This window comes from Amblyraja radiata, chromosome 15 (assembly GCF_010909765.2).
Source record: "Amblyraja radiata isolate CabotCenter1 chromosome 15, sAmbRad1.1.pri, whole genome shotgun sequence".
NCBI classification, from domain to species: Eukaryota; Metazoa; Chordata; class Chondrichthyes; order Rajiformes; family Rajidae; genus Amblyraja; species Amblyraja radiata.
The window spans coordinates 28,927,802-28,952,920 of NC_045970.1; the positions used below are offsets into that span (position 1 = coordinate 28,927,802).

A 25,119-nucleotide genomic window follows, 5' to 3' on the forward strand; every position below is an offset into this window, starting at 1 on the left:
TAGGCCGACTCATCGTTGTTGCTGATGAGGCCAATCACCGTTGTATCATCTGCATACTTGATGATGGTGTTAGTACCATGTACAGGTGTGCAGTCATAGGTGAAGAGGGAGTAGAGGAGGGGGCTCAGCACACAGCCCTGTGGAACGCCGGTGTTCAGGGTGAGGGTTGAAGAGGTGTGCTTGTCTAACCTAACAGACTGGGGTCTGTTGGTTAGAAAGTCCAGTATCCAGTTGCAGAGGGAGGGGTCGATGCCCAGGTTACCGAGTTTGGTGATCAGTTTTGATGGTATAATGGTGTTGAATGCTGAGCTGTAATCGATGAACAGCATTCTTACGTAAGTGTCTCTGTTGTCGAGGTGGGAGAGGGCGGAGTGAAGTGCCGTTGAGATGGCATCCTCCGTACTCCTGTTCTTGCGGTAGGCAAACTGATAGGGATCCAGTGTGGGGGGTAGGCAGCTTTTGAGGTGTGCCAGGACCAGCCTCTCGAAGCACTTGGTGATGATGGGGGTAAGTGCAACTGGGCGGAAGTCGTTGAGGCTTGCCGCAGTGGAGTGTTTTGGCACTGGCACGATGGAGGTGGATTTAAGGCACGTGGGGACAACTGCTTGGGCAAGTGACAGGTTGAAGATGTCAGTCCAGACGTCTGTCAGCTGCGCAGCACAGGCCCTGAGCACGCGCCCGGGGATGCCGTCAGGGCCAGCAGCTTTACGTGCATTAGTCCTACTCAGTGCCACGAATACGTCGTAGGGGGTGAGTGTGAGGGGTTGGTGATCGGCAGGTAGCACAGCCTTGATGGCTGTCTCTAGATTGTCCCTGTCGAAGCGGCCATAGAAGTGGTTAAGCTCCTCAAGGAAGGAGGCGTCGCTGGATGTGGGGGTGGTGTTGGAGGGTCTGTAGTCCGTGATGGCCTGGATGCCTTGCCACATGCGTCGGGGGTCGGAGTTGTTGTTGAAGTGCTCCTCAATCCTGAGCTTATGGCAGTGCTTGGCCTTCTTGATGCCCCTCTTCAGGTTAGCCCTGGCTGAACTGTAGGCTCGAGCATCGCCTGACCTGAAAGCGGTGTCCCGTGCTTTCAGCAGTAGCCTGACCTCGCTGTTCATCCATGGCTTCTGATTCGGGAATATGGTCACCTGTTTGAGGGAGGTGACACTATTGATGGTGGAGTTTATAAAGTCCAGAACAGAGGATGTGTAGGAATCAATGTCCGTGTGGGAGTCAAGGGTGGCCTGGGCTGCAAACGCCTTCCAGTCAGTGTTTCCAAAACACTGCTGAAGTGTGAAGTCCGCTTCCTCTGACCAGACTTTAACTGTCCTCACAGTTGGTTTAACCCGTCTGATGAGTGGGGAGTACTTAGGGAGCAGGAACAATGAGACGTGATCAGACTGACCAAGGTGGGGGAGGGGGATGGCTTTGTAAGCTTCAGCCATGTTGGTGTATTTTTCTGTAATATATTCTCTCTCTGATGCCAATCAACTCCTCCTGTCATCGAACTGTACTCAGGATGATTTACAGCAACTTAACAATCAGCACCTCTTTGGTATGTGGGAGGAAACCAGACCACAGAGGAGAGCCCATGTAGTCATAGGTTCACACCATTCTTACAGCACTGAAAGTTGGGACTGACCAGCAAGATTTGGAGCTGTGGGTCAGCAGGACTACCCATTGTGCCAACCTTCTACTATATTGTACATTTAGCTTAGCAATCAAAGATACATTTCTGTTCCCTGTATGCATTGGAAAATTGAATGGAAATGGGCATGGAAGTTAGACATAGATACAATTAGGAGGTGTATGGAATATGTATATGTAGGTACATTGCTGAACATGTTGATGGAGCATTGTTTAACAAGCCTTAAGTGAGATTACTGCTTGGAGGAAATATTCATTTTGCTCTGTAATGGATATGCAGAAGGTGCCATCAATAAGATCAATTTAATGCCACATTGATTTAACCACATTACAAATGAATTGTATAACTATCCAATGAGTAATGTGATGCAGGTGAGGAAATTAGGGCAAATATTTTCATAATTTCCTGGGACATGTAGATTGGATAGAAATGTACAGAATTTCAATGCCTTCAAGTAACATTGACTGTAATGGTACTCTGATTAACGGAAGTGCGAATAGTTTCTAAAATAATTCATGTTTTCATTAATACTTGTGATTAACTGAAAATGCTGACAAACTGAACTGGAATGAACACTATTTCTACTTGATTAATATTTACTATTTTATACTTTTTGGTTACATTTCATAATCTCTTTAAAACAAATTTGCAGAGTACTGCATCACAGGTTCTCTGAAATAAATTCTAATAATTTGATGATTAAAATAACTCGCAACTCCCATACATTTAATTTTTTGATCTTTCATAGTTAAAAAGAACTTTGTAAATGGAGTAGCTCAGGATGAAATCTTATTTATTATTCTGGATCAAGAAGTTACAACTGACAAAGCCTCATGGTCACTTTGGAGTTCCCTTTAATGGTTGGCACTGAAAATCGATCAACTCAAAGGAGTGATGAGTGGAATCATTTCTCAGTTCAGTTACTTGATAAGTTGCATCGTAAACAGAGGTCATATCCCAAGTTTGAAAAACAAAAACCCTTTTGCTTTATTTTACACAAGGTGTGCTGTAACTGAGCCATTATATCAGCTTTACTTTCACTGGTTATTCATACAATCAACTTTCTGTTTAAAGAGAGGCAATTGATACTGTCAGGGGAAGCGTAGATGGGTACTGGGGTGAAGTGAAGCAAAAATACAATTAGACAAGAAAGTAACAAAAAAAATTGGCTCTTACGGATAAATGATTTAACCAATTAGTGTGGAGTTCTGATATAACAGAATCTGAAGGATATTTCCAATAGTAAACAACTCTCATAACTGTAGTCATTTATCTCATTGAAAACACATATGCTTTCAGTGAATGCTTATGCATTTCCTGGGTTAATGGTAATACCTGGATTTTATTCTAATGATCATTTATTTTGTGTAACATGGTGTGAAATGCAGTTAAAAACCTTCAGAAGACAGAATGTGATGTCGATTAATGGTTTTGAAGCTACCAATACAGTGCAGCTAATTCTCATAGCTGAATGAGACCATGTTACTCCGAACATGACTCTATTGTGTTTCAGTGTGTTCTCATAAACTATTCGGGATGGATGCTAAATAATAAAAGACACAAGGGGAGAGAATGAAGATGTCCAGCAGGCAGTATATGTATATGAGAGTGATTGATTGATTGATCTCTGCTGCACAACAGCATCATCATCATCATGTGGGCTTAGCTCCTGCCACTAGATAACCCTTTCCTGGCCTGACTGTCCACGGCCAACTCCAAAACAAAGGAAAGACACAAGAACTGCAGATGTTGGAATCCTGAGCCAAAAAAGGTCTGGAGGAACTCAATGAGCCAGGCATCATCCATGGCCTTACTCCACCCATCACCCAATCACCCCCCCCCCCCCTCCCATCACCTAGATCCACCTATCACTTGCCAGGCATTGCCTCAATCCCACCTTTATTTTCCATTTTACACCACCCTCTTCCATTCATCTGAAGAAGAGTCTTGCCCAGAAACGTCGTCTGGCCATTTCCTTCATGGATACTGACTGATCCGCTGAGTTCCTCCAGCACTTTATTCTGTTGTGAAACAAATGAATCCATTTCTCATTGCCCATATTCTCCCAAAATATTCAAATTAAGTTTAGAAATCATGGGTGGTCACATGGCATACTAATGTATGCCATGTTCATTTGTATTATCTCTTGATGCCCGTTTCTGGGAGAAGGTCGTCATGTTTAAACATTTGTTCTGCCTCTCCCTTCATGCATGCTGTCTGGTCCACCTGAACATTTCACTTATTTTGTTTTCATATAGCCAAAGCAATAAATCAATGAGCCTATACAAAAACAGGAGTAAATGCAACTATAATGTAAATGGGCAAAAGAACACAATGTTGATGTGCTGCCTGTTTCAGCAACAACGTGTGTGAGTTAATCGCAAATCTGATTCCCTGTGGCCGAGGGGCAATTTCAATTAATGTGTGCTAGCTACAATGCTTGTTTGCAATAAAAATCTCATCAAATATAGTGCAGCATTTTTCAGGAAGGGCTTCTAAACCTTTTGTGGTGCTGCGCGATACATTTTCATTTATATTTGAAAAGTGCAGCACAATATTTGTTAAGAATTAAAAAAAAATCAGTTCAGTGTTGTCTTGAAATCTTCAGGAAATCTGAGAGAGAGAGAGTACAGAAGAGATGCACTATAATGGATGGCTGTAGTTATATGGAGAAATTGGATGCTGGGTTTCATCTTACTGGAACATGGGGGGGGGGGAGGGGGAGGGGTATCATGCTGGTTTACAACATTAGGAGTGGTATCGGAAGGATAGACAGAGCAGCTTTCTGCCAGGGTAGGGCAGTCAAGAACTAGAGGGCGCAGGTTGAAAGTGAGAGGGGTGATTTATGTGATCTAAGGAGCATGATTTTCCACATATTGGTGAATATTTGGGATAGGCTGCCAGAAGAGGTAATGGAGGCAGATCCAAGGTTTAAAATGTATTTGCACATGTAATTGGATAAAAATGGAGTTGAGGAATACATGCCTAATGCGGCAAATGGAATTAGTGTAGAGAGGCATCACAGTCAGCATGGATGAAGGGGCTGTAATGATCAGCTTCTGTGAACGATGTTTCTATAATAAATAAAACTCAGAAGAGTCTATCAGGATATAATGAGAGGAGAGGAGATCTGAAAATATGTTGACAATAGCCAAACTTGAAAGGCAACCCTGAGTACCATGTTATGTAGATTATCAAGTTAAAACAAATGATGCAATGCCAGGGCTGCCAACATTGGGTGAGTTGGGAGTGATAATAAGACTCGCTGCAATACGGTGCATACTGCAGCGAGTCTTTTAACTTACACTTGAATACAATATATATGCTTTAAATTGGATAGGAGCGTTTTTGAAAGGGGGGAGGCTGTGCGATCACTGATCACTGGCCTTGGGGGTACCCGGTGAGGGAGTGGAGCAACCGAGTGGGGAGGGTGCGGAAGAAGGGGGTCCCCCCTCCAGGGGTAGGAACTTTTTGAAATTTGATGTATTAAAATCATGTTTTAGTGCACTGGAGAAGTATGATTTCAATGTTTTTTGTATGAAGTATTTTTAAGAGGTAACATTTTAAGGATATTTTTAAGAGGTAACTTTATCCACACAAAGGGTGATGGGTGTATGGAACAAGCTGCCAGAGGAGGTCGTTGAGGCAGGGACCATCCCAACATTTAAGAAAAAGTTAGACTGATTCATGGATAGGACAGGTTTGGAGGTATGGACCAAAAGCAGGTAGCGTAGCTGGGACATGTTGGCGGGTGTGGGCAAGTTGTGCCGAAGGGCCTTTTACACACTGTATCACTCTATGACTACATTATACCTCCACCATGCATGAATGCTTCAAAATCAAGTGATCAGGTTTTATTGCCATATACTCAAGCATAGAAACATAGAAAACAGGTGCAGGAATAGGTCCTCGGCCCTTCGAGCCAGCACTGCCATTCAATATGATCATGGCTATTCATCTGAAATCAGTACCTCTTTCCTGTTTTTTTCCCCATATCCCTGGATGTCGTTAGCCCCAAGAACTAAATCTAACTCTCTCTTGAAAACATCCAGTGAATTGGCCTGCACTGCCTTCTGTGGCAGAGAATTCCACAGATTCACAACTCTCTGCGTGAAGAAAGTTTGTCCTCCATCTCAGTCCTAACTGCCCCCCCCCTTTATTCTTAAACTGTGACCCATGGTTCTGAACGCCCCCAACATCGGGAACATTTTTCCTGCAGTTACAGTAAGTGAAAATCTAGCAGGCAAGCAGGATGCTTTCTCCAACCACCCCCATTTGAAGTCCACTATCTTCCACCGTTTCTACCCAGTGCTTGGTACTTACTTCCAGCAGCCACTGGTTGTCCTCCAGGATGCACTCTCTCTCCTCTCAAACCCCCTCTCTCTCTCCCCCCTCCCTCTCTCCTCTCTCCCCCTCTCTCTCCCATCTCTCTCTCTTCCCCCTCTCTCCGTCCCACCTCACTCTCCCCCTCTCTCTAGTCCCCTCTCTCCTCTCTCTCCCCCCCTCCCCTCTCTCCCTCTCTCTCCCCTCTCTTTCCCCTAACTCTCTCTCCCCTCTCTTTCCCCTAACTCTCTCTGCCCCTCTCTTCCCCCCCCTCTTTCTTCTCTCTCTCCCCCTCTTCTCTCCCTCCCCCTCTCTCTCTCTCCTCTCCCCCCTCGCTTCCCCCTCTCTCTCCCCCCACTATCTCTCTTTCTCCCTCCCTCTCTATCTTCCCCTCTCTCCCTCTCCACACACTCTCCCCTCTCTCTCCCCTCTCTCTCTCTGTCTCTCCTCTCATCTCTCTCTCTCTCTCTCTCCCTCTCTCTCTCTCTCTCTCTCTCTCTCTCTCTCTCTCTCGCTCTCCCTCTCTCTCTCCCCCATATCTCCCTCCCACCTCACTCCCCCTTGCTCTCTCTCCCCTCTCTCTTTCTCCTCTGTCTCTATCTCCTCTTTCTTTTTGCCCCCCATCTCTCTCTCTTTCCCCGTTTCTCTTTCCCCCTTTCTCCCTCTTCCCCCTCTCTCTTTTACCACCCCTCTCTCTTCCCCCTCTCTCTCCCATTCTCTCCAACCCTCTCCTCCCTCTCCACCCCCCTCTCTCTTCCCTCTTTCTTCCCTCTCACCCCTCTCTCTCTTCCCCCCTCTCCCACCTCACTCTACCCCCTCTCTCTCTCCTACCTCTTTCCCCCTCCCCCTCTCCCTCTCCATTCACCCCCCCCCCCTCTGTCTCTCCCCTCTCTCTCCTCTCACCCCCCCTCTCTCTCTCCCCCCTGTCTCCCTGTCTCCACCTCCCTTTGAGAGTCTGTCCCTTCGGCACAGAGACTCTCGCGGCAGCGGCGCTTCCGACACCCCCGATGGCCCGGGACACTCGCACTGTCCGGAGTGCTCCATGGCCGAAGCTGCAGCGAGCGACTCGCTAGCCGCACTAATACTCATCAGCCCCGCAAACTCACCAGCCCCGGCTCCCCGCATCTGTATCCGCCCGCTGCTTCCATCCCTCCCTCAGCCCCGGCTCTCCAACACCCGCGGACCATGCAGTTTATCCGAGTTTTGAAATTTTTGTTGATCACAGAATTTCTCACCACAGAGCGTGAGAAATTTCTGATCAGCGTGAGGGCGTGAGAGTTTGCTTGAGGGCGTGACGCGTGAGAGTTGGCAGCCCTGCAATTCTAACATTTGTGAAAGTGGTTCTCAGCTTTGCACACTTGTGAAATTTGCATTGATGATTTCTGCAAACTCTGGTTAATACACTTGGCAATATTCATTGAAATTTCCTAAGACTGCATTTTTTTGGCTCATGTTTTTTTCTGTAACCTCAGTGACAGGAATGGCAGTCAAGAGGAGCAGGGCTTTCAATTTTTAAGGCATCCAGGTCCTGCCAGATTATTGCCATGTCAGGCAATTTAGAATTAATAGGATTAACACATTTAATAGCCCTTCTAGTTCCTTACTCAAGACAAGAGATTCAGGAGAAAATAATGTTTTGATTTGTTTTAAATAGTGAAAAAAGATTATCCCCTGCAATTCACATTAAACTCAACAGTATAATTGAGAATTAGAAGACAGGTTGGCATTGATTTGCTTCAGGAATAGCAAAGATTGTCACGTTTGATGGGTGGTGCCATGAAAGATTTGAAGACAAAGGTAAAGATTTGTTTTTGACCATTAGGGACCAGGTGGCCACTTGACCATGATGACTGTAGCAAGGACGATAGCAGGTCTGCACACAACTGGCTCTGGCACTTTACGAATGGCCAGTTCATCAAGGAAACTCCCAGAAATGGGTGGCACAAGGGTGCAGCAGTAGTGTTGCAGCCTTAAAGCGCAAAGGAACTGGGTTCGATCCTGACTATGGGTGCTGACTGTGTGGAGTTTGTACATTCTCCCTGTGACCGCATGTGTTTTCTCTGGGTGCTCCAGTTTCCTCCCACACTCCAAAAATATACAGGCTTATAGGATAATTGACGGGTAAAATTGTAAAATTGTTCCTAATGTGTAGGATAGTGTTAGCATACGGGTGATCGCTGGTCGGCGCAGACTCAATGGACGGAAGGGCTTGTTTCTGCGCTCTATCTCTAAAGTCTAAATATTTGCTATTGGTGCATTTTAGGTTTCCAGTTCAAATGTGTCTCTTACACTGTTCCTGAACCACACAGATATTTAAGGCACTGTTCTCCAATGGAATATGTTAAACAGTATTTCAGTGACATTATAATTGCATTGGTAATTTTAGTACATTTTTATAAACTTGTATAGTATTTGTGAGCTTTGCTGTATTACTTTATTTCCTCCATTGATCTTTTCACAGGTGGGAGCTGAAATAATTTGTAGTATTTTAAAAATATATTGGCTTTGGTGATTGCTCACACTTAATTTGTCAGTCTCTTGATTGATACGTGGGACATAAACATGCTTCTACTTGTATTACATGCCTGTTTAATTGTTGTGGGTTTCTTCCAATGGAATTCCATCCAATCAAATGCACCTGCATTGCAGAATGTGCCTTTATTTATATAAAAGCCTAAAACCTCAAGTTTGCTGAAACTCATTTGTGTGAACCAGACATTTTATATTTCGATATAAATGTAACTATATTATAAATCTTAACTTGAATTTTTTTAAAGTAAAATTAAAAATACTGACTTATTGTTCAGTAAATGTTACTCATTTTGTAAAGAAAATGAATTGCAGCTGGTTGACTCTAATTACTTTCTTGTAGCTGCTTCCTGTCTTTACTCTTGGTGGCTGCAGTTGTTTGGAAGATCAAACAAACTTGCTGGGCTTCTCGAAGGAGAGAGGTAAGAAATAATGGTTATTGGAGATCCACTACATCCACTTATAAATAGCATTAATTAGTTAAATGATCTGGTATACACTCAGTCTTCATGCTCTATTATAATACAGAAGGAGACAACTGTAATTTTATTAATTTCTTATTAATTGACCAAAATTCACTCTGCAATTGGCTCACCGAAATTTTCAAAAGATTTATTAGTCCGTAAACAGTAAAATGGTTATATTTCATTCCGATCTTTTCCATTCTTAGTGAACTGTAATTCTTGACATTTTAGAAAGGATATTTTTTGCTATTTTTTGTGATATGACTGGAATAATCAGTTGAAACATTTTTCTTGGTTAGCACATAGCTCGATCCTTGGATGGGCCATGGATAATTAAAGACTGATTTGCACGTGATTTTATTATGTATGATGATGCTCGAGGATTTGAAATTGCAAGATTATTTCAGGGGTTGTCAGGGAAACATTCAATGCCGCTGCCTGTGTGCACACTCTAAATAGTGATCAAACTTGAAAGGCATGACCTCTTGCATTATGATTTATTACAGAGCAAAATTCAGTTATCTGTTTCCATAATTCTGAATAATCCATCAGACGTGTTTTTTTATAAACAAAAGAATTTGAATTGCTAAACCTACTGTGTCTTTTATGAATATAATAAACCTACTGAAAATGGTTGGATGACTTCTGCACAGTGTTGAAAGGCGCGGATAATGTATAACATTTATTTCCTTCAGAGAAGGTTTTTCAATTAAATTATATGTTGTTCCTGGAATATGATTTTCAGAACTCAAATAATCTTCTGCCCCGTTATCTTAAAAATTTCGGCGACTTTGAAGGCTTATTTATTGGGTGATAATGCATTACACTATGACCTTTGTTTTGCTGTATGTTGGTGGAGACAAACTTCACACCATCCATCCATACATGCAGTTCAATGGAGACATGCCACATATTCAACATACTTGTGTGAATGGTACACATGTATTTACTTCAACTTGTAAAAATTGAATAAGGTTTGCAGTATATCTTTAAAATAAACCATACTTCATTGCTTCCTTGAGAATGTTTACGCTTTAGTGATTGATTTCATATTTACCATTATATATATCAGATCCATAGAAAGAATCTTTAAAACTCATGTTTGGGTTAACATAGTTGGGAAATAAATTGCAGGTAAAGTTCAACAGAAATATAATCTGTTATAATTTGTACTATTGGAAACATCCATGTTTGATGTTGTTCACAGAAATAATGGATGGATGCTGAAGTGATTTGTTGTCCATGATTTGTTGTCCTGTTATGCATAGCCTGAAAATATGTCATAATAAGGTATCTGTAGTGTCCAGAATAATTGGAAGTTTCATCTGAAAATGGAAATGTATTTATTATTTTTTTTCTTTGTAGTTTTATTGTGGAACTAATTTATAGATGGAGTTGTTAAAATGGTGATTGTGCATGGTGCAGGTTGGGAGATAACACTAGATTCATGGCTGTGGACTGCTAAGTGATGTGATATTACTGATGGTTCGTCCAGTGAAGCTATGTGGGTGGATCTGAGAAATGAAATGGGGATGTGTGAATTAGTAGAACAAATATGCCAGGAGATTGCAGGCAGATGCAAGGCCAGTAGGATTACCATAGTAGGGGATTTACTACTTTTCCAATATTAACTGGGACAGCCATAGTGCCGAGGCCTTAGATAGGGTGGAATTTGTCAAATTTGGACAGAAAACGTTCCTTCAGCGATAGGGAGGAGAGGGCAAAGCATGACCTACAAGATAAAATTCTGAATTGGGGCAAGGCCAACTCTGATGATATTAGACAGGAACTTGCTAAAGTTGATTGGAGTAGGTTGTTTGCAGGCAAAGGGACATCCAGAAAATGGAACGCTTTTAAAAGTGGTGAGAGTTCAAAGAATACATGTTCCTGCTAGAGTGAAGGGCAAAGCAGCTCGTAGTAAGGGAGTTTGGATGACAGGAGAAAATAAGGCTCTAGTCAGGAAAAGGGGGGGATGGGCCATGAATAGGCAGCTGGGATCAAATGTATGAGGCCCATACTTAATAAATCAGGAGGTCAGAGGATAGAACTGGCAGAAAAGATGAATGCGAATCAAAGGTATTGTGTAAGTACATTAAGGAAAAGAAGGTAATTTGACAGAGAATAGGGGCCCTCAGAAATCTAAGTAGCCATCTATGAGTGGAGTCGCAGAGGTGGGCAAGGTCCATAATTAATATTTCTCCTGTGCTTTATCGTTGAGAAAGACAGGAAGATGCGGGTGGGTGGGAAAGTTAATGGTAATGTTTTGAGGACGGTCCATTATACAGTCGAGGAGATGCTGAATGTCCTAAGTAAATCCCCCAGGCCTGATCAGGTGAGATCCAAGGACAATGTGGGAGGCTAGAGAAGAAATGGCAACAACAATGGCTGAGGCATATGAATCATCATTCACCACGGGTGAGATGCCAGATGGCTGGATGGGCACCAATGCTGTGCTTCCATTTAGGAAAGGATGCAAGGTAAGCCCAGGAACTATAGACCAGTAATCCCAATATCTGTAGTAGGTACTTTGCTGGAGAGGATAAGTTGGATGGCTTTAGTACGTTTGGATTATGGATTAGGGATAGGGAGCGTAATTTTGGATGTAGGAGGTCATGTCTCATGTATTTGATTTTGTTTTTTGAAGAAATAAGGAAGAAGGCTGACAAGGCCAAGGCTGTAGACGATGTCTATGTGGACCTCACCAAGCCCTTTGATAAGGTTCTGCATGATAGGCTGCATTGGAAGGTTAAATCACATTGGATGCCCAGATGTAGAATTGGCTTCATGGAAGGAAGCAGAGGGTGATAGTGGATGAGAATGTACAAGGCATGATTAATGAGTTTGCAGATGACGCTGAAGTAGGTGGTATCGTAGACAGTAAAGATGGTTGTCATAAATACAGCAGGATCGTGAGTAGCTGGGTTAGAGGAATGGCTGGTGGATCTTAATGCAACTAACTGCGAGATGTTGCATTTAGGGAAGTCAAACCCATGGCAGGATCTTCACAGTGAAAGATAGGGTGCTGGGATGTGTTGTAGAGCAGAGGAATATAGGATTATAGGTACATAGTTCCCTGGAAGCAGCATTACAGATAGACAGGGTGGTAAAGAAGGCTTTTAGTACATTGGGCTTCATCAGTCAGGGTATTGAGTGTGGAAGTTGGGATGTTATGTTACAGTTGTACAAGACGTTGGTTGTCGCATTTGGAGTATTGTGTTCAGTTTTGGTCGCCCTGCTGTAGGAAGGATGTAATTAAGCTGAAAGAGTGCAGAGAAGATTTACAAGGTTATTGCTAGGATTCTAGGACATGAGCTATAGGGAGTGATTGGGACTTTATTCTTTGGAGCTCACAAGATTAATGGGTCTGTCCCACTTAGGCGATTTTTCAGCGGACTGCCGGCGACTGTCAAGTTGCTGGCGGTCACCTGATAAACCTGCAACTTGAATGGCGTGGAACACACACACACACACACACACACACACACACACACACACACACACACACACACACACACACACACACACACACACACACACACACACACACACACACACACACACACATCGCTTTCTTCATCAGCCCGTTATGCAGGCGGGTGACAGGGCAAGCGGAGGGAGCGCTGTCTAAAAAATTCACACAGTGCAAAGCCAAGGTGAAACAGACACACACCACGATGAACAGGAAGGTTGGTGCGGTAAAAAGAGGGCTAAAGCACAGTGTACGGTAAGTCCTTTAAAGGGGAGGGGAGGGGGGAGGGGAGAGAGAGAGGAGAAGGAGTGGAGACAACATTTAAAAAGCCAGAGATACACCGCTGGTGAAGATCGTCGGACATTTAACATTATCGGTTGGTTATCCTTGGCACTGAAAAGTAGTGCTTACCTATTTTTCCCCAATGATCCAATGAAATTCACCGGTCAATACCGGCTACAACCTACGAGAACTTCCGAGAACCTTCGACCTCCTGGCGACCCACCTACGGCTCGAGAATTCTCCCTACTCTCCATGGCGGCTTCATTCTAGTCGCCGCTAATTATCCAACATGTTGAAAACTTCACGGCGACCATAATGAGGCCGCGACTAGTTCCCAGAATGCGGGAACTCCTCACGACCATGAAGACGACTCCCTGGCAACCACCAGCGAACATGTGCCGACCATGTGGCGACTGCATAGTCTCCTGCAGTCGCCTAAGTGGGACAGGCCCATAAGGGTGATCTTTTAGACGCGTAAAATCATGAGAGGAATTGATAGAGTAAATGCACAGAGCCTTTCACCAGGGGAATCAAGTACCAGAGGATTTAGGTTTAAGGTGAGTGGGGCAAGATTTAATCGGAAGTCTCAGCGTGACTTTTCACACAGACAGTGGTGGGTATATGTAACGAGCTGCCAGTGGAGGTAGTTAGTAGAACAGCAGGTATTAGGCAGGTAGTATAACAGCATTTAAAAGGCTCTTGTATAGGTACATGGACAGGAAAGGTTTAGGGGGATGTGGGCCGAATGTAGGCAAATGAGACGAACATACAGTGGATCCTGCATTTTGTCAGCATGGATGAGTGGGCTGATGCCCTGTTTCCATGCTGCATGACGATGACACTATGTTTTCAAAGATAGATTTGTTTTCTCAAAGAACTTTGCAATGAACTCTCAATTAGTAGCTGGAGCTTGGATTTATATAATACCTTTTACAAAGTCTGCAAATCCCAAAGTACTTTTCTGCCACTTAATGAGGAAAATGCGGCAAGCAATTTATGTATAATAAAAGCAATGATCAGATAATCTGTTTTAGTGATGTTGATTACAGCATAAATATAGAACAAGACACCGGAATTATTTGCTGTCTCTTATCGGCTACAATGCCATGGAAATTTGGATTCTGCCTGAGAAACTAATTTTAATGCCTCAACTTACAGATAGTGAAATAGTTCACATAGATTCCAGTATGCGATACACATAATTATGTTAACCTTTTCTTTGCCTCCACACATATTCACTTCTTTCAGAAATATGATCCTTACAAAATAAGCAGTTTTGTATGGTACAATAGCACAACAGAGAAAAAGACAATGTGTATGGCTTTAGTTTTACGCAGGTCTAATCATATCATTGTATAAATGATCGCAGCAATGTGAACATTGAAATTATTTGAAAGTATGGCTGACATTGACATTTTTCCTGCAACAAGAAATATTGTTGTGGCATTATCATCTGGTGTTAAATCATTTAATAATTTTGTAAGAATGCCATTTTAAGATGAGATAACTGCTTTAATGCTTACATAAATCAGAATTCATTTTCTAAACCATTGATTAAAAATATTTATAAGAATTTAAGCCAATTTTAATATTTGTGTGCACATATCTAGAACAATTCTTGATACTCATTGACATATTTCAAACGGAACAGATGTTATTGTGATATTTAAAAAAATATTTACATGAAAGCTATTAAATGCTACCATGCAAACATTTTCCAGAATGATACATTACTCTTTCTGACATTTAACATTTTGGAGGGAGTATTGGAATATTTATTGATGCTTTGCTCATTAATGATTAAAATATAACGTCATGTGTGATACTAAATTGTGAATATTGGTTAGTTCATGGTCATATCAATTTGCTAAATGCATTCTTTTCTTTTGAGATTAACTATTACATTAGCTCTCAGTAGCACATTTATTAAAAATCCAAATTAATCTCTCTCTCTTATTAAACAACATTTTCTAATGTCTTGACTCTTGTTAATGTGCCTCTTTTCTCCACTCTGCGACATTGTTTAACCAATAAGTTCAATCGTCTCAGTTCACCTTATTGATGCACTAATTTATAGATACAGACAGAGCAGCTATATACACTGACCCAATTTTCTACTTTGATTATTGCTTTATTAGTCTGAAGAAGGGTCCCCATCCAAAGCATTGTCTGTCTAGTTCCTTGCTGTTTGTTTTTTCTTCATGGCTTGGGAAGATTCTTTTAATCAAAAATGAGTGAAAATAATAACATTTCCCATGCTTTTGTTATAGACTCATACAGTGTGGAAGCAGGCCCTTCACCCCAACTTGGCCATGCCGACCAATATGCCCCATCTACACTACTCCCACCGGCCTGCGATTGGCCCATATCTCTCTAAACCTGTCCTATCCATGCATCAGTCCAGATGTTTCTTAAATGTTGCCATAGTACCCAGTCAACAACCTCCTCTGGCAGCTCGTTCCAATCACCCACCACCCTTTGTGTAAAAAAAAAAAAATCACCCCTCAGATTCCTATTGAATCTTTCCCCTCTCACCTTAAACTCATGTCCTCTTGGTTCCCGATTTCTCTACTCTTGGCAAAGGTCTGTGCATTTGCCCGATTTATACCTCTCATGATTTTGGACACCTCTTATTCACCCCTTATTCTCCTGCGCTCCAAGGAATAAAGTCCTAGCCTATTCAACCTCTCCCAATATCTCAGGCTCTTGAGTCTAGGCAACATCGTTGTAAATCCTCTCTGCATGCTTTACAGCTTTTGCAACATCTCTCCTATAACATGGTAACCAAAACTGAGCACAATGCTCTAAATGTGATCTCACCAACATCTTATATATCTGCAACATGACCTCCCAACTTCTATACTCAATACCCAGACTGATGAAGGCCAATGTGCTAAAAGCCTTTTTGATTACCCTGTCCACCTGTGACGCTACTTTCAAGGAACAGTGTGCCAGCAGTCCTAGATCCCTCTGCTCTATGACACTCCCCAGAGCCCTACCATTCACCGTGTAAGTCCTGCCTATGTTAGACTTCCCACAATGCAACACCACACTTTTCTCTGTACTAAATTCCAACAATCATTCCCTAGTCCATCTTTTGCTGATCTTTTACTATTCATTTTCCAAGAGGCCACGGTGGCGCAACGCTGGAGTTGCTGCCTTACAGCGCTTTCAGCGCCGGAGACCCGGGTTCGATCCTGACTACGGGTGCCGCCTGTACAGATTTTTTACATTCTCCCCATGACTGCATGGGTTTTCTCCAAGATCTTCGGTTTCCTCCCACACTCCAAAGAAGTACAGGGTTGTAGGTTAATTGGCTTGGTTTAAATGTAAATTGTCCTTGTTAATGTGCGGGGATGTCCTTGTTAATGTGCGTTAATGTGCGGGGATCGCTGGTCGATGTGGACACGGTGGGGCAAAGGGGCTGTTTCTCTGTATCTCTAAAATGAAACTAAAACTAAAGATGTACAAAAGTAAATGTTATGAGGGGCATGGGGCTAAAGGGTAGCCAGCACATCAAGGGCAACGTTGATTCTGATGACTCGTATGGCAGAGTGTTTCCATTGAGATTGCCTGAACTTACAAAAGAAAAGTTGCAATGTATTGAATAAGTACTGAACTAAGAGAGGGTAGTCTCAGAGTTGAACAACAAGGTTCACTAGAGTATGACGATGCTATTAAATGATGCAGCATAGTTGCTGTAGATGTAATTCTGACTTTTTTATTCTAACGTTTTTAGTATTTAACAAAGAAGAAAATTGATCAGAAAGGTTGAAAGTTACAAGAAGAATGAATCTTGAAATTGACAATATTCAAGGAGATTGTAAATATGTTTGGGAACATTTTCTTTGTATGAATCCTTTTCAAATCTAATGATGGTGTAAACAAGAAGCCTTTTTTCAAGAGCCTCTGAAGCAGTTACAATAAGCCATTTTACTTTATACAAAGTGAGATGACGTGATCATACATATCTGATGCTTTTTAGTTTAGCTGGAAAATGTAAGCATCTCATAACGCATTGTGTTTACCAGGAAGACATAATATTATCCAAAGATTCAGTGAAACAATGTACTCGTACTTGGAATTCAGGTAACGAAGCTAAAGCTGGTGTATAGGTATGTTAAATGAAATCTCTCAAACACTTAAAGGTAGATAAAAATGCTGGAGAGACTCAGCTGGTGAGGCAGCATCTATGGAGCGAAGGAATAGGTGATGTTTTGGGTCAAGACCCTTCTTCACCCCCTATCTCAAATACTTAAAGTTGTTTACTCTGTTGGTTTTTCATGTATTTAGTTTTACATTTACAGGTTCAGAAAATCTCCCCAATATTTTTAACAACACACCATATTACTTAGTACATCAAGAATTCAATGTGTTAGTGTTATGTTGTAAAAGCAATTGATTGAATCTTTTTTTTAATCTAAATCCATAAAATCCATAAAATCATCAACTTCTCCAAACATCTGGGAGCTCACATTTTTTGCTGTGGGTAATTTCCTGCTAATGGAAAATTGGATACATAGCACCGGGACATTCCCTTCAGCCTACAATGTCCACAGCGAACATGTTGCCAAGTTCAACTTATCTTTTCTGCCTGCATGTGGTCCATACCTCTCCATTCTCTGGACAGGGATACTTACTTACTTACTTTGACACAGAAGGAGACCACTCAGCTCCATCCTTAATTCCAGCAGAACAATCCCATCAGTCCCATTCTGCTGCTCCTTGTATCCCTGTGCTTCCTGCAACTTGCTTTCCCTCGCACGTGCTCATCAACTCTCATGTCATGCTTTTGCTGCTTACCTTCACTGAGGAATAACTTACAGTTACCAATTAACATAGCAGATTGTTCTGAACACATCTCACTTTCCAGGGCTGTGACTGAATATTTAAGTGGGAATGGTTCCAGCTAGGATTTCTACCCCCTGGAAGAAACATGACACTAAAAGTGATTTTATAACACATGAATAAGAGACAAATCCAATTGGAATCCAATTGGAAATGCAATCCAAACGCAATTGGAAATGCACAATCCAATGACCCAAGCAGTATTTCCAGGTTCACCTGCACCTCCTCCGGGGGGGGGGGGGGGGTGACTGGCAATCACCGAGGTGAAGAGTTAAGTAATGTAACAGCCGCAGGGAAGAAGCTGTTCCTGGACCTGCTGGTCCGGCTACGGAGAGACCTGTAGCGCCTCCCGGATGGTAGGAGGGTAAACGGACTGTGGTTGGGGTGAGAGCAGTCCTTGACGATGCTGCGCGCCCTTCGCAGACAACGCTTGCTTTGGACAGACTCAATGGAGGGGAGTGAGGAACCGGTGATGCGTTGGGCAGTTTTCACCACCCTCTGCAGTGCTTTCCGGTCGGAGACAGAGCAGTTACCATACCATACTGTGATACAGTTGGTAAGGATGCTCTCGATGGTGCAGCGGTAGAAGTTCACCAGAATCTGAGGAGACAGATGGACCTTCTTCAGTCTCCTCAGGAAGAAGAGACGCTGGTGAGCCTTCTTGACCAGAGTTGAGGTATTGTGGGTCCAAGAGAGGTAATCGGAGATGTTTACCCCCAGAAACCTGAAGCTGGAGACACGTTCCACCTCCGTCCCGTTAATATGGATGGGGGTGTGCATGCCGCCCCTAGACCTTCTGAAGTCTACAATGAGCTCCTTGGTCTTCTTGGAGTTCTAGGTGTCAACTGCTCTACATCGGTGAGACCAAGCGCAGGCTTGGCGAACGCTTCGCCCAACACCTCCGCACAGTTCGCATTAACCAACCTGATCTCCCGGCAGCTCAGCACTTCAACTCCACCTCCCATTCCGTATCCGACCTTTCTCTCCTGGGCCTCCTCCATGGCTAGAGTGAGTCCCACCGCAAATTGGAGGAGCAGCACCTCATATTTCGCTTGGGTAGTTTACACCCCAGCGGTATGAACATTGACCTCCAATTTCAGGTAGTCCTTGGTTTCTCCCTCCTTCCCCTCCCCTTCCCAGCTCACCCACAGCTCACTGTCTCCGCCTCTTCCTTTCTTCTTCCTGCCCCCCCACCCCCACATCAGTCTGAAGAAGTGTCGCGACCCGAAACGTCACCTATTACTTCGCTCCATAGATGCTGCCTCACCCGCTGAGTTTCTCCAGCATTTTTGTCTACCAGTAAAATACCAATTATAGGTTTCTTCAGCTGATTTACTTCCTCCTGTCCAGGAGAATCAAGCTCTGGGTCATCTCATTCCATATATACTCAAGTTTGCAGATTAGAAATAATATTTTAGCTCCACAGTCATCAATATATTACCCAAAGCAGAAACAAGCCTGTGTGGTAAATTATCTGAGCAGGTGATAAAACGTGCAACCCAATAAGGCATAAAGAGGTAATTATTGCCATGGTGGTGAGAGGAAGAATTGTTGCAGACGAAAAGTAACAAGGGTGATCTATCAAAAATGGACCTGATAACATTTTCTGTTCTGTTTCTAAATGCAGAGGTTTCTGTTCTGTTTCTAAATGCATCAGGCTATTAAACCTGGCTCGGACAAAACTCTGATTATTAGCAACCACTTTCTGTTATTTTCACTTTACCAGTTTATTTATTCATGTGTGTATATATTTATATCATGGTATATGGACACATTTATCTGTTTTGTAGTAAATGCCTACTATGTTCTGTGTGCTTAAGCAAAGCAAGAATTTCATTGTCCTATACAGGGACACATGACAATAAACTCACTTGAAACTTGAACTTGAGCACATCAGCCTTTATACCCTGGGAAGTAGCATGGCAATCTGAAAGTAATGGAAAATGCAGTTTGTATTAGAGGTTTTTGGTGCTTGGGCCTGAGTGTTTCGTCTGGGAATTGCAAAACTGAAGAGAGACTTGCATTTATGTAGTGTCTTTCATGATCTCAATATAGAACTGTACATCAGATCTGGGAACGAGACAAAAGAAGCTTGTTGAGTTGCAGGGAGGCTGGGGTGAGGGGGCATTTTCAAGCACTGAAATGCTTTTAAAGAATAGTCTTTACGTAAAGCCTGATCTAAGGTTTTATTTTGTGAAAATTGTCGATTGTGCAATGTGAGCCCTCTACTACAGTTAGCCCAGGCCATGAGTGCTGACTGCCCGACCCCCCAGCCGTTCATATCCTGCTCCACCACATCCACCCAGCTGCTTATGCCGCTGTCCCACTTAGGAAAGCTGAACGGAAACCTCTGGAGACTTTGCGCCCCACCCAAGGTTTCCGTGCGGTTCCCGGAGGTTTTTGTCAGTCTCCCTTCCTGCTTCCACTACCTGCAACCTCCGGCAACCACCTGCAACCTCCGGGAACTGCACGGAAACCTAGGGTGGGGCGCAAAGTCTCCAGAGGTTTCCGTTCAGGTTTCCTAAGTGGGACAGGGGCATAACACTCTCACAGAAGGCAGAATCTCTGCAGAACATGGATAGGTGAAGTTTCAGGTCGATACCAATTTTCAGACATTGTCGGCGAGTTGTGGGGGGCGAGAAGAAAGCTAGGAGAGTGGAGAGGCACGACAAGGTGTGGCAGGTAATAGGTGGACACAGGCGAGGGGGAATTTGATAGACAGATGGTTGGAACAGATGCCAGCGATAAAAATAGGTTTGAGACAGGATTGAAGCAATGCTATTTGTGATGCCAGTGGGAGGAACGTAGAGGGGGGATGGGGGGGGGGGGGGGTTAGAGAGGAGGTGTGTGAGGGAGAAAGGGGGGGGGGGGCAGGTAGTGGGGGGATGTGGAGGGGGGGTACACTGACTTTCTCTCTTCTGATCCAGGAAGCAGTGATGCTAGAGCTGCTGCCTTACAGCGCCAGAGACCCGGATTCAATCCAGTCTACGGGTGCTGTCTGTACGGAGTTTGCAAGTTCTCTCGTGACCTGCGTAGGTTTTCTCTGGTATCTCCAGTTTCCTCCCACTCTCCAAAGACGTACAGGTTTGTAGGTTAATTGGCTTGGTCTAATTATAAATTGTCCCTAGTGTGTGTAGGATAGCGTTAAGGGCCTGTCCCACCAGCATGCGACCTGCACGCGGCAAGCGTGAACAAACCGGAAGCGGGGGCCGCGCGGAGGTCGAGTGAGTCACGTGAAGTTCGAGCGAAGTCCGCGGGAAGTTCGCGCGTGACGTACGGCGTCAAGACGCTGCGTATGGCGTTGAGACGCTGCGCACGCTCGTCGAGGCGGTGTGTACGGCGTCGAGGCGGCTGCGGGCCAGCAGGCCGTTGCCGCGCGGAATTTTTGAACATGGTAAATTTTTCGGAGCCCCGCGCGATGTCGGGACCAGCTCCGCACAACTCCATACGGCTCCAGCGATTGAAGTGGGACCGGCCCCAGCGAGGCCATACGGCTCAAGCGACCACGTCAGGTCGCGCTTGCCGCATGGAGTCGCATGCTCGTGGGACAGGCCCTTAAGTGTGCAGATGTCACTGGTCAACATGGACTTGGTGGGCCGAAGGGCCTGTATCCACACTGTATCTCTAAAGTCTAAAGGCATATGAACTCTTCTAAAGGGTACCACAGCTGTCGTGCTGCTGCCTTACTGCTCCAACAATCCAGTTCGATCCGCACCTCTGCTGCTGTCTGTGTGCTATCCCCACATGTTCTCTGTAACTCCTGGATTTCCTCATGATGGTAGATCAATTACAACCTGTTACGGGTCAACGGCAAAAGAGAAGATCAAAGCAGAGGTGAAAGGCATGTGCGAGAGAATCAGTGGCAGAACCACAGGGAAATAATGAGTGGGGAGGGGGACGGGGGGGATTACCCTCCTGGAATAGCTTCTTTCTGGTCATTATGAGTTTAAGAATGGGGTCACTTTGAAGCCAAGGTCTTCATGCAAAGTATAGCATGGACTCGGTGGGCCGAAGGGCCTGCATCCGCACTATATCTCTAAAGTATAAAGGCAAATGTGCCCTTCTAAACTGTACCACAGTTGCAGTGCTGCTGCCTCACAGCTACAACAATCCTGTTCAATCCATGCTGCAGGTTGGGAAATGTGGAAGCCATTTTGCACACAGAAGCAACAGCGTGATGGGAACCCAATTATCTGTATGTTGGTGTGCAGACGGGGAGAAATATCAGCCATTCAGATCACTGCAGAGAAAGTCTTGGCTCATCTTTGAAACAGTGCAAGGGAATCTCTTGTGAGAACAGATGGACCTGATATGAAAGAGCATCTTGATGTAACAGTACTGGAGAATTAGCTTTGATTTTTTAGCATAAATCCCTGGAATGGATCTTGAGTTTACCTTCAAACTAGAAGGTGAAGGAACTGTGGTTAATTGTGTAAAGTGACCATTTTATACTGCCCTCCAATATCTAGGTATAAATTAACTTAATCAAATTAACTTATTTAACATTTATTCAAAAATTACACCGAAAGTGCTCAATTAAGAAACCATTCTTTCAAATACTCCTGTGTTTTGAAGTTGCCATAATGTGCATTCAATTAAAGATGGTAAGAAGGCCAATATAGATAAACTGATGGCTTTTCTGTCATTTGCCTCATTGGATTTGTAAATCATTTTAACATAATGAGGGAATGTGCAAAATTTCACATCATTACATTTGTTTAATTATGTTTCCTTCGGGTATTTGCAGATGACACCAAAGTAGGTTGTATAGTTGACAGTAAAGATGGTTATCAAAAATTACAGCAGGCTTTTGATTAGCTGGGCAAGTGAGCTAAGGAATGGTTAATGGAGTGTAATGCAGCTAAGTGCAAAATGTTGGAATTAGGGAACTCAAACCAGGGCAGGACTTCACAGTGAATGGCAGGCCCCTGTGAAGTATTGTAGAGCAAGGGGATCTAGAAATATAGCTATATAATTCCCTGAAAGTGCTGTCACAGGTTGATAAGGTGGTAAAAAATGTTTTGGTACATTGGCCTTCAACAGGTATTAGGTATAGAAGTTCGGACCAAGTTGTTACAGTTGTACAAAACATTGGTGAGCCACATTTGGAGTACTATGTTCAGTTTTGTCATCCTGCTATAAGAAAGATGTCATTAAGCTGGGAAGAGGGCAGAGAAGATTTACAAGGACCAGAGAGGCTGAGCTATAGGGAGAGGATGGACAGACTTGGACTCTATTCATTGGAGCACAGGAAGCTGAGGGGTCATCCTATAGAGGTGCATAACATCACAGGGCTGCCAACTCTCACGCTTTGAGCGTGACACTCACGCATTCCAGCCAATTCTCACGCCCTCACGCTGAAGACTGAATTCACACGCTGTCTTCAGTCCCTGCACAGCAAAGATCCTATAGCGGAGCTGTATAGCGGAGCTATAGGATCTTTGCTGCACAGTTTGTCTCTTTGTGCCACATGACAGCGATCTGCACGGATTGGGGAAGCGCGACGGTCCCGGGCAGCGGGTGTCAGCGCTTTTGTGCGCCGTCTGCGAGCTCCGCGCTGCCGGCTGCCGCGGCAACCACACTCCCTCCCTCCTGCCCTTCAACTCACACGGCAGCGCCAGCGCCGCCAATCCACGCTACACCGTGCCCGCCAGACTCCCCATTGGGTGGCCGGGGAAAGAGAGGGAGGAGAGAGGGAGGGGAGAAAGAGAGAGAGAAAGAAAAAAAGGGAGGGATGGAGGCAAAGAGAGACAGGGGGAGGGAATGTAGAAAGCAAAGATCCTAGAGCGGAGCGCTCCGCTATAAGATCTTTGGTAGAAAGGGGATGAAGGAAGGGAAGGAGAAAGGGGAGAAAGAGGAAGCGTGAGGAAAAAGAAGGAGGGTGAGGAAAGAGGGAGGGATGGGGGGAGGGAGGAGGGAGGAAGGGGAGGAAAGAGGGAGGGGGAGGAAAGAGGGAGGGAGGGGGAAAGGTGTGTGTGTGTGTCTGTCTCCCTGTGTGTGTCTCCCTGTGTGTGTGTGTCGCTCTGTGTCTCCCTGTGTGTGTGTCTCCCCGTGTGGCTCTGTGTCTCCCTGTGTGTGTGTGTGTGTGTGTGTGTGTGTGTGTGTGTGTATGTCTCCCCGTGTGTGTGTCTCCCTGTGTGTGTGTGTGTGTGTCTCCCCGTGTGTGTCTCTGTGTCTCCCTGTGAGTGTGTGTGTGTCTCCCCGTGTATGTGTGTGTGTATCCCTGTGTGTGTGTGTCTCCCCGTGTATGTGTGTGTGTATCCCTGTGTGTGTGTGTGCGTGTCCCCGTGTGTGTGTCTCTGTCTCCCTGTGTCTGTGTGTGTGTGTGTCTCCCTGTGTGTGTGTGTGTGTCTCCCTGTGTGTGTGTGTGTGTGTGTGTGTCTCCCTGTGTGTGTGTGTGTGTGTCTGTCTCCGTGTGTGTGTGTGTGTGCAGGGCTGCCAACTCTCACGCTTTGAGACTCACGCCCTCAAACAAACTCTCACGCCCTCATGCTGATCAGAAATTTCTCACGCTCAGTGATGAGAAATTTTGTGATCAACAAAAATTTCAAAACTCGGATAAACTGCATGGTCCGCGGTTGTTGGAGAGCCGGGGCTGAGGGAGGGATGGGAGCAGAACCTGCAGTGGGAACAGATGCGGGGAGCTGGGACTGTCGAGTGTTTGCGGCGCTGATGAATTGCTCGCTGCAGCTCTGGCCATGGAGCATTCCGGACAGTGCAAGTCGCGGGCCGTCGGAAGCGTCGGAAGCGTTGTGCCGCTCCCGCTGCCGCTGCCGCGAGAGTCTCTGAGCCGAAGGGACTGACTCTCAAAGGGAGGTGGAGAGAGAGAGGGGGGAATGAGACAGGGAGACGGGGGGAGGAGAGGGAGGGGGTGAGAGGGGAGAGACAGAGGGGGCGTGAATGGTGAGAGAGAAGAGGGAGAGGGGGAGAGAGAGAGGTAGGGGAGAGAGTGGGGGGGAGGTGGGAGGGGGGGGGGAGAGAGAGAGGGAAGAGACAGAGGGGTGAGGGAAGAAAGAGGGAAGAGAGAGGGGGTGGAGAGGGAGGAGAGAGGGGGAAGAGAGAGGGGTGGTAAAAGAGAGGGAGAGGGGGAAAGAGAGAGAGAGATGAGGGGCAAAGAGATAGAGACATAGGAGAAAGAGAGAGGGGAGAGAGAGTCAGGTGGGAGGGAGAAATGGGGAGAGAGAGATGAGAGAGAGGGGGGAAGAGAGAGAGGTGAGTGGAGAGAGAGAGAGAGGGGAGAGTGTGTAGAGAGGGAGAGATAGAGAGGGAGGGAGAAATGGGGGAGAGAGGGAGAGAGAGAGAAGAGGGGGAGAGAGGGGGAAGAGAGAGAGAGAGAGCGAGAGAGAGGGAGAGTTAGGGGAAAGAGAGGGGAGAGAGAGTTAGGGGAAAGAGAAGGGAGAGAGAGGGAGGGGGGAGAGAGAGAGGGGGAGAGTCAGGTGGGAGGGAGAGAGGGGGAGGGAGAGAGAGAGGGGGAGAGAAAGGGGAGGAAGAGGGGAGGAAGAGAGGAGAGAGAAAGGGGGGGAGAGAGGGAGAGAGAGGGAGGGGGAGAGAGAAGAGAGAGGGAAGGGGAGAGA

At 44.9% G+C, this 25,119-nt stretch overlaps 1 protein-coding gene across 1 annotated transcript in view; it reads left to right on the plus strand.

Moving 5' to 3' along the window:
* The window catches only part of atrnl1 (attractin like 1), a 720,322-nt gene that overhangs the window by 457,752 nt on the left and 237,451 nt on the right, over nt 1-25,119 (plus strand). The window contains exon 26 of the mRNA XM_033033942.1: nt 8,826-8,904. Coding sequence (XP_032889833.1) covers nt 8,826-8,904 — 79 coding nt within the window. The remainder of the gene's footprint in view (nt 1-8,825; nt 8,905-25,119) is intronic.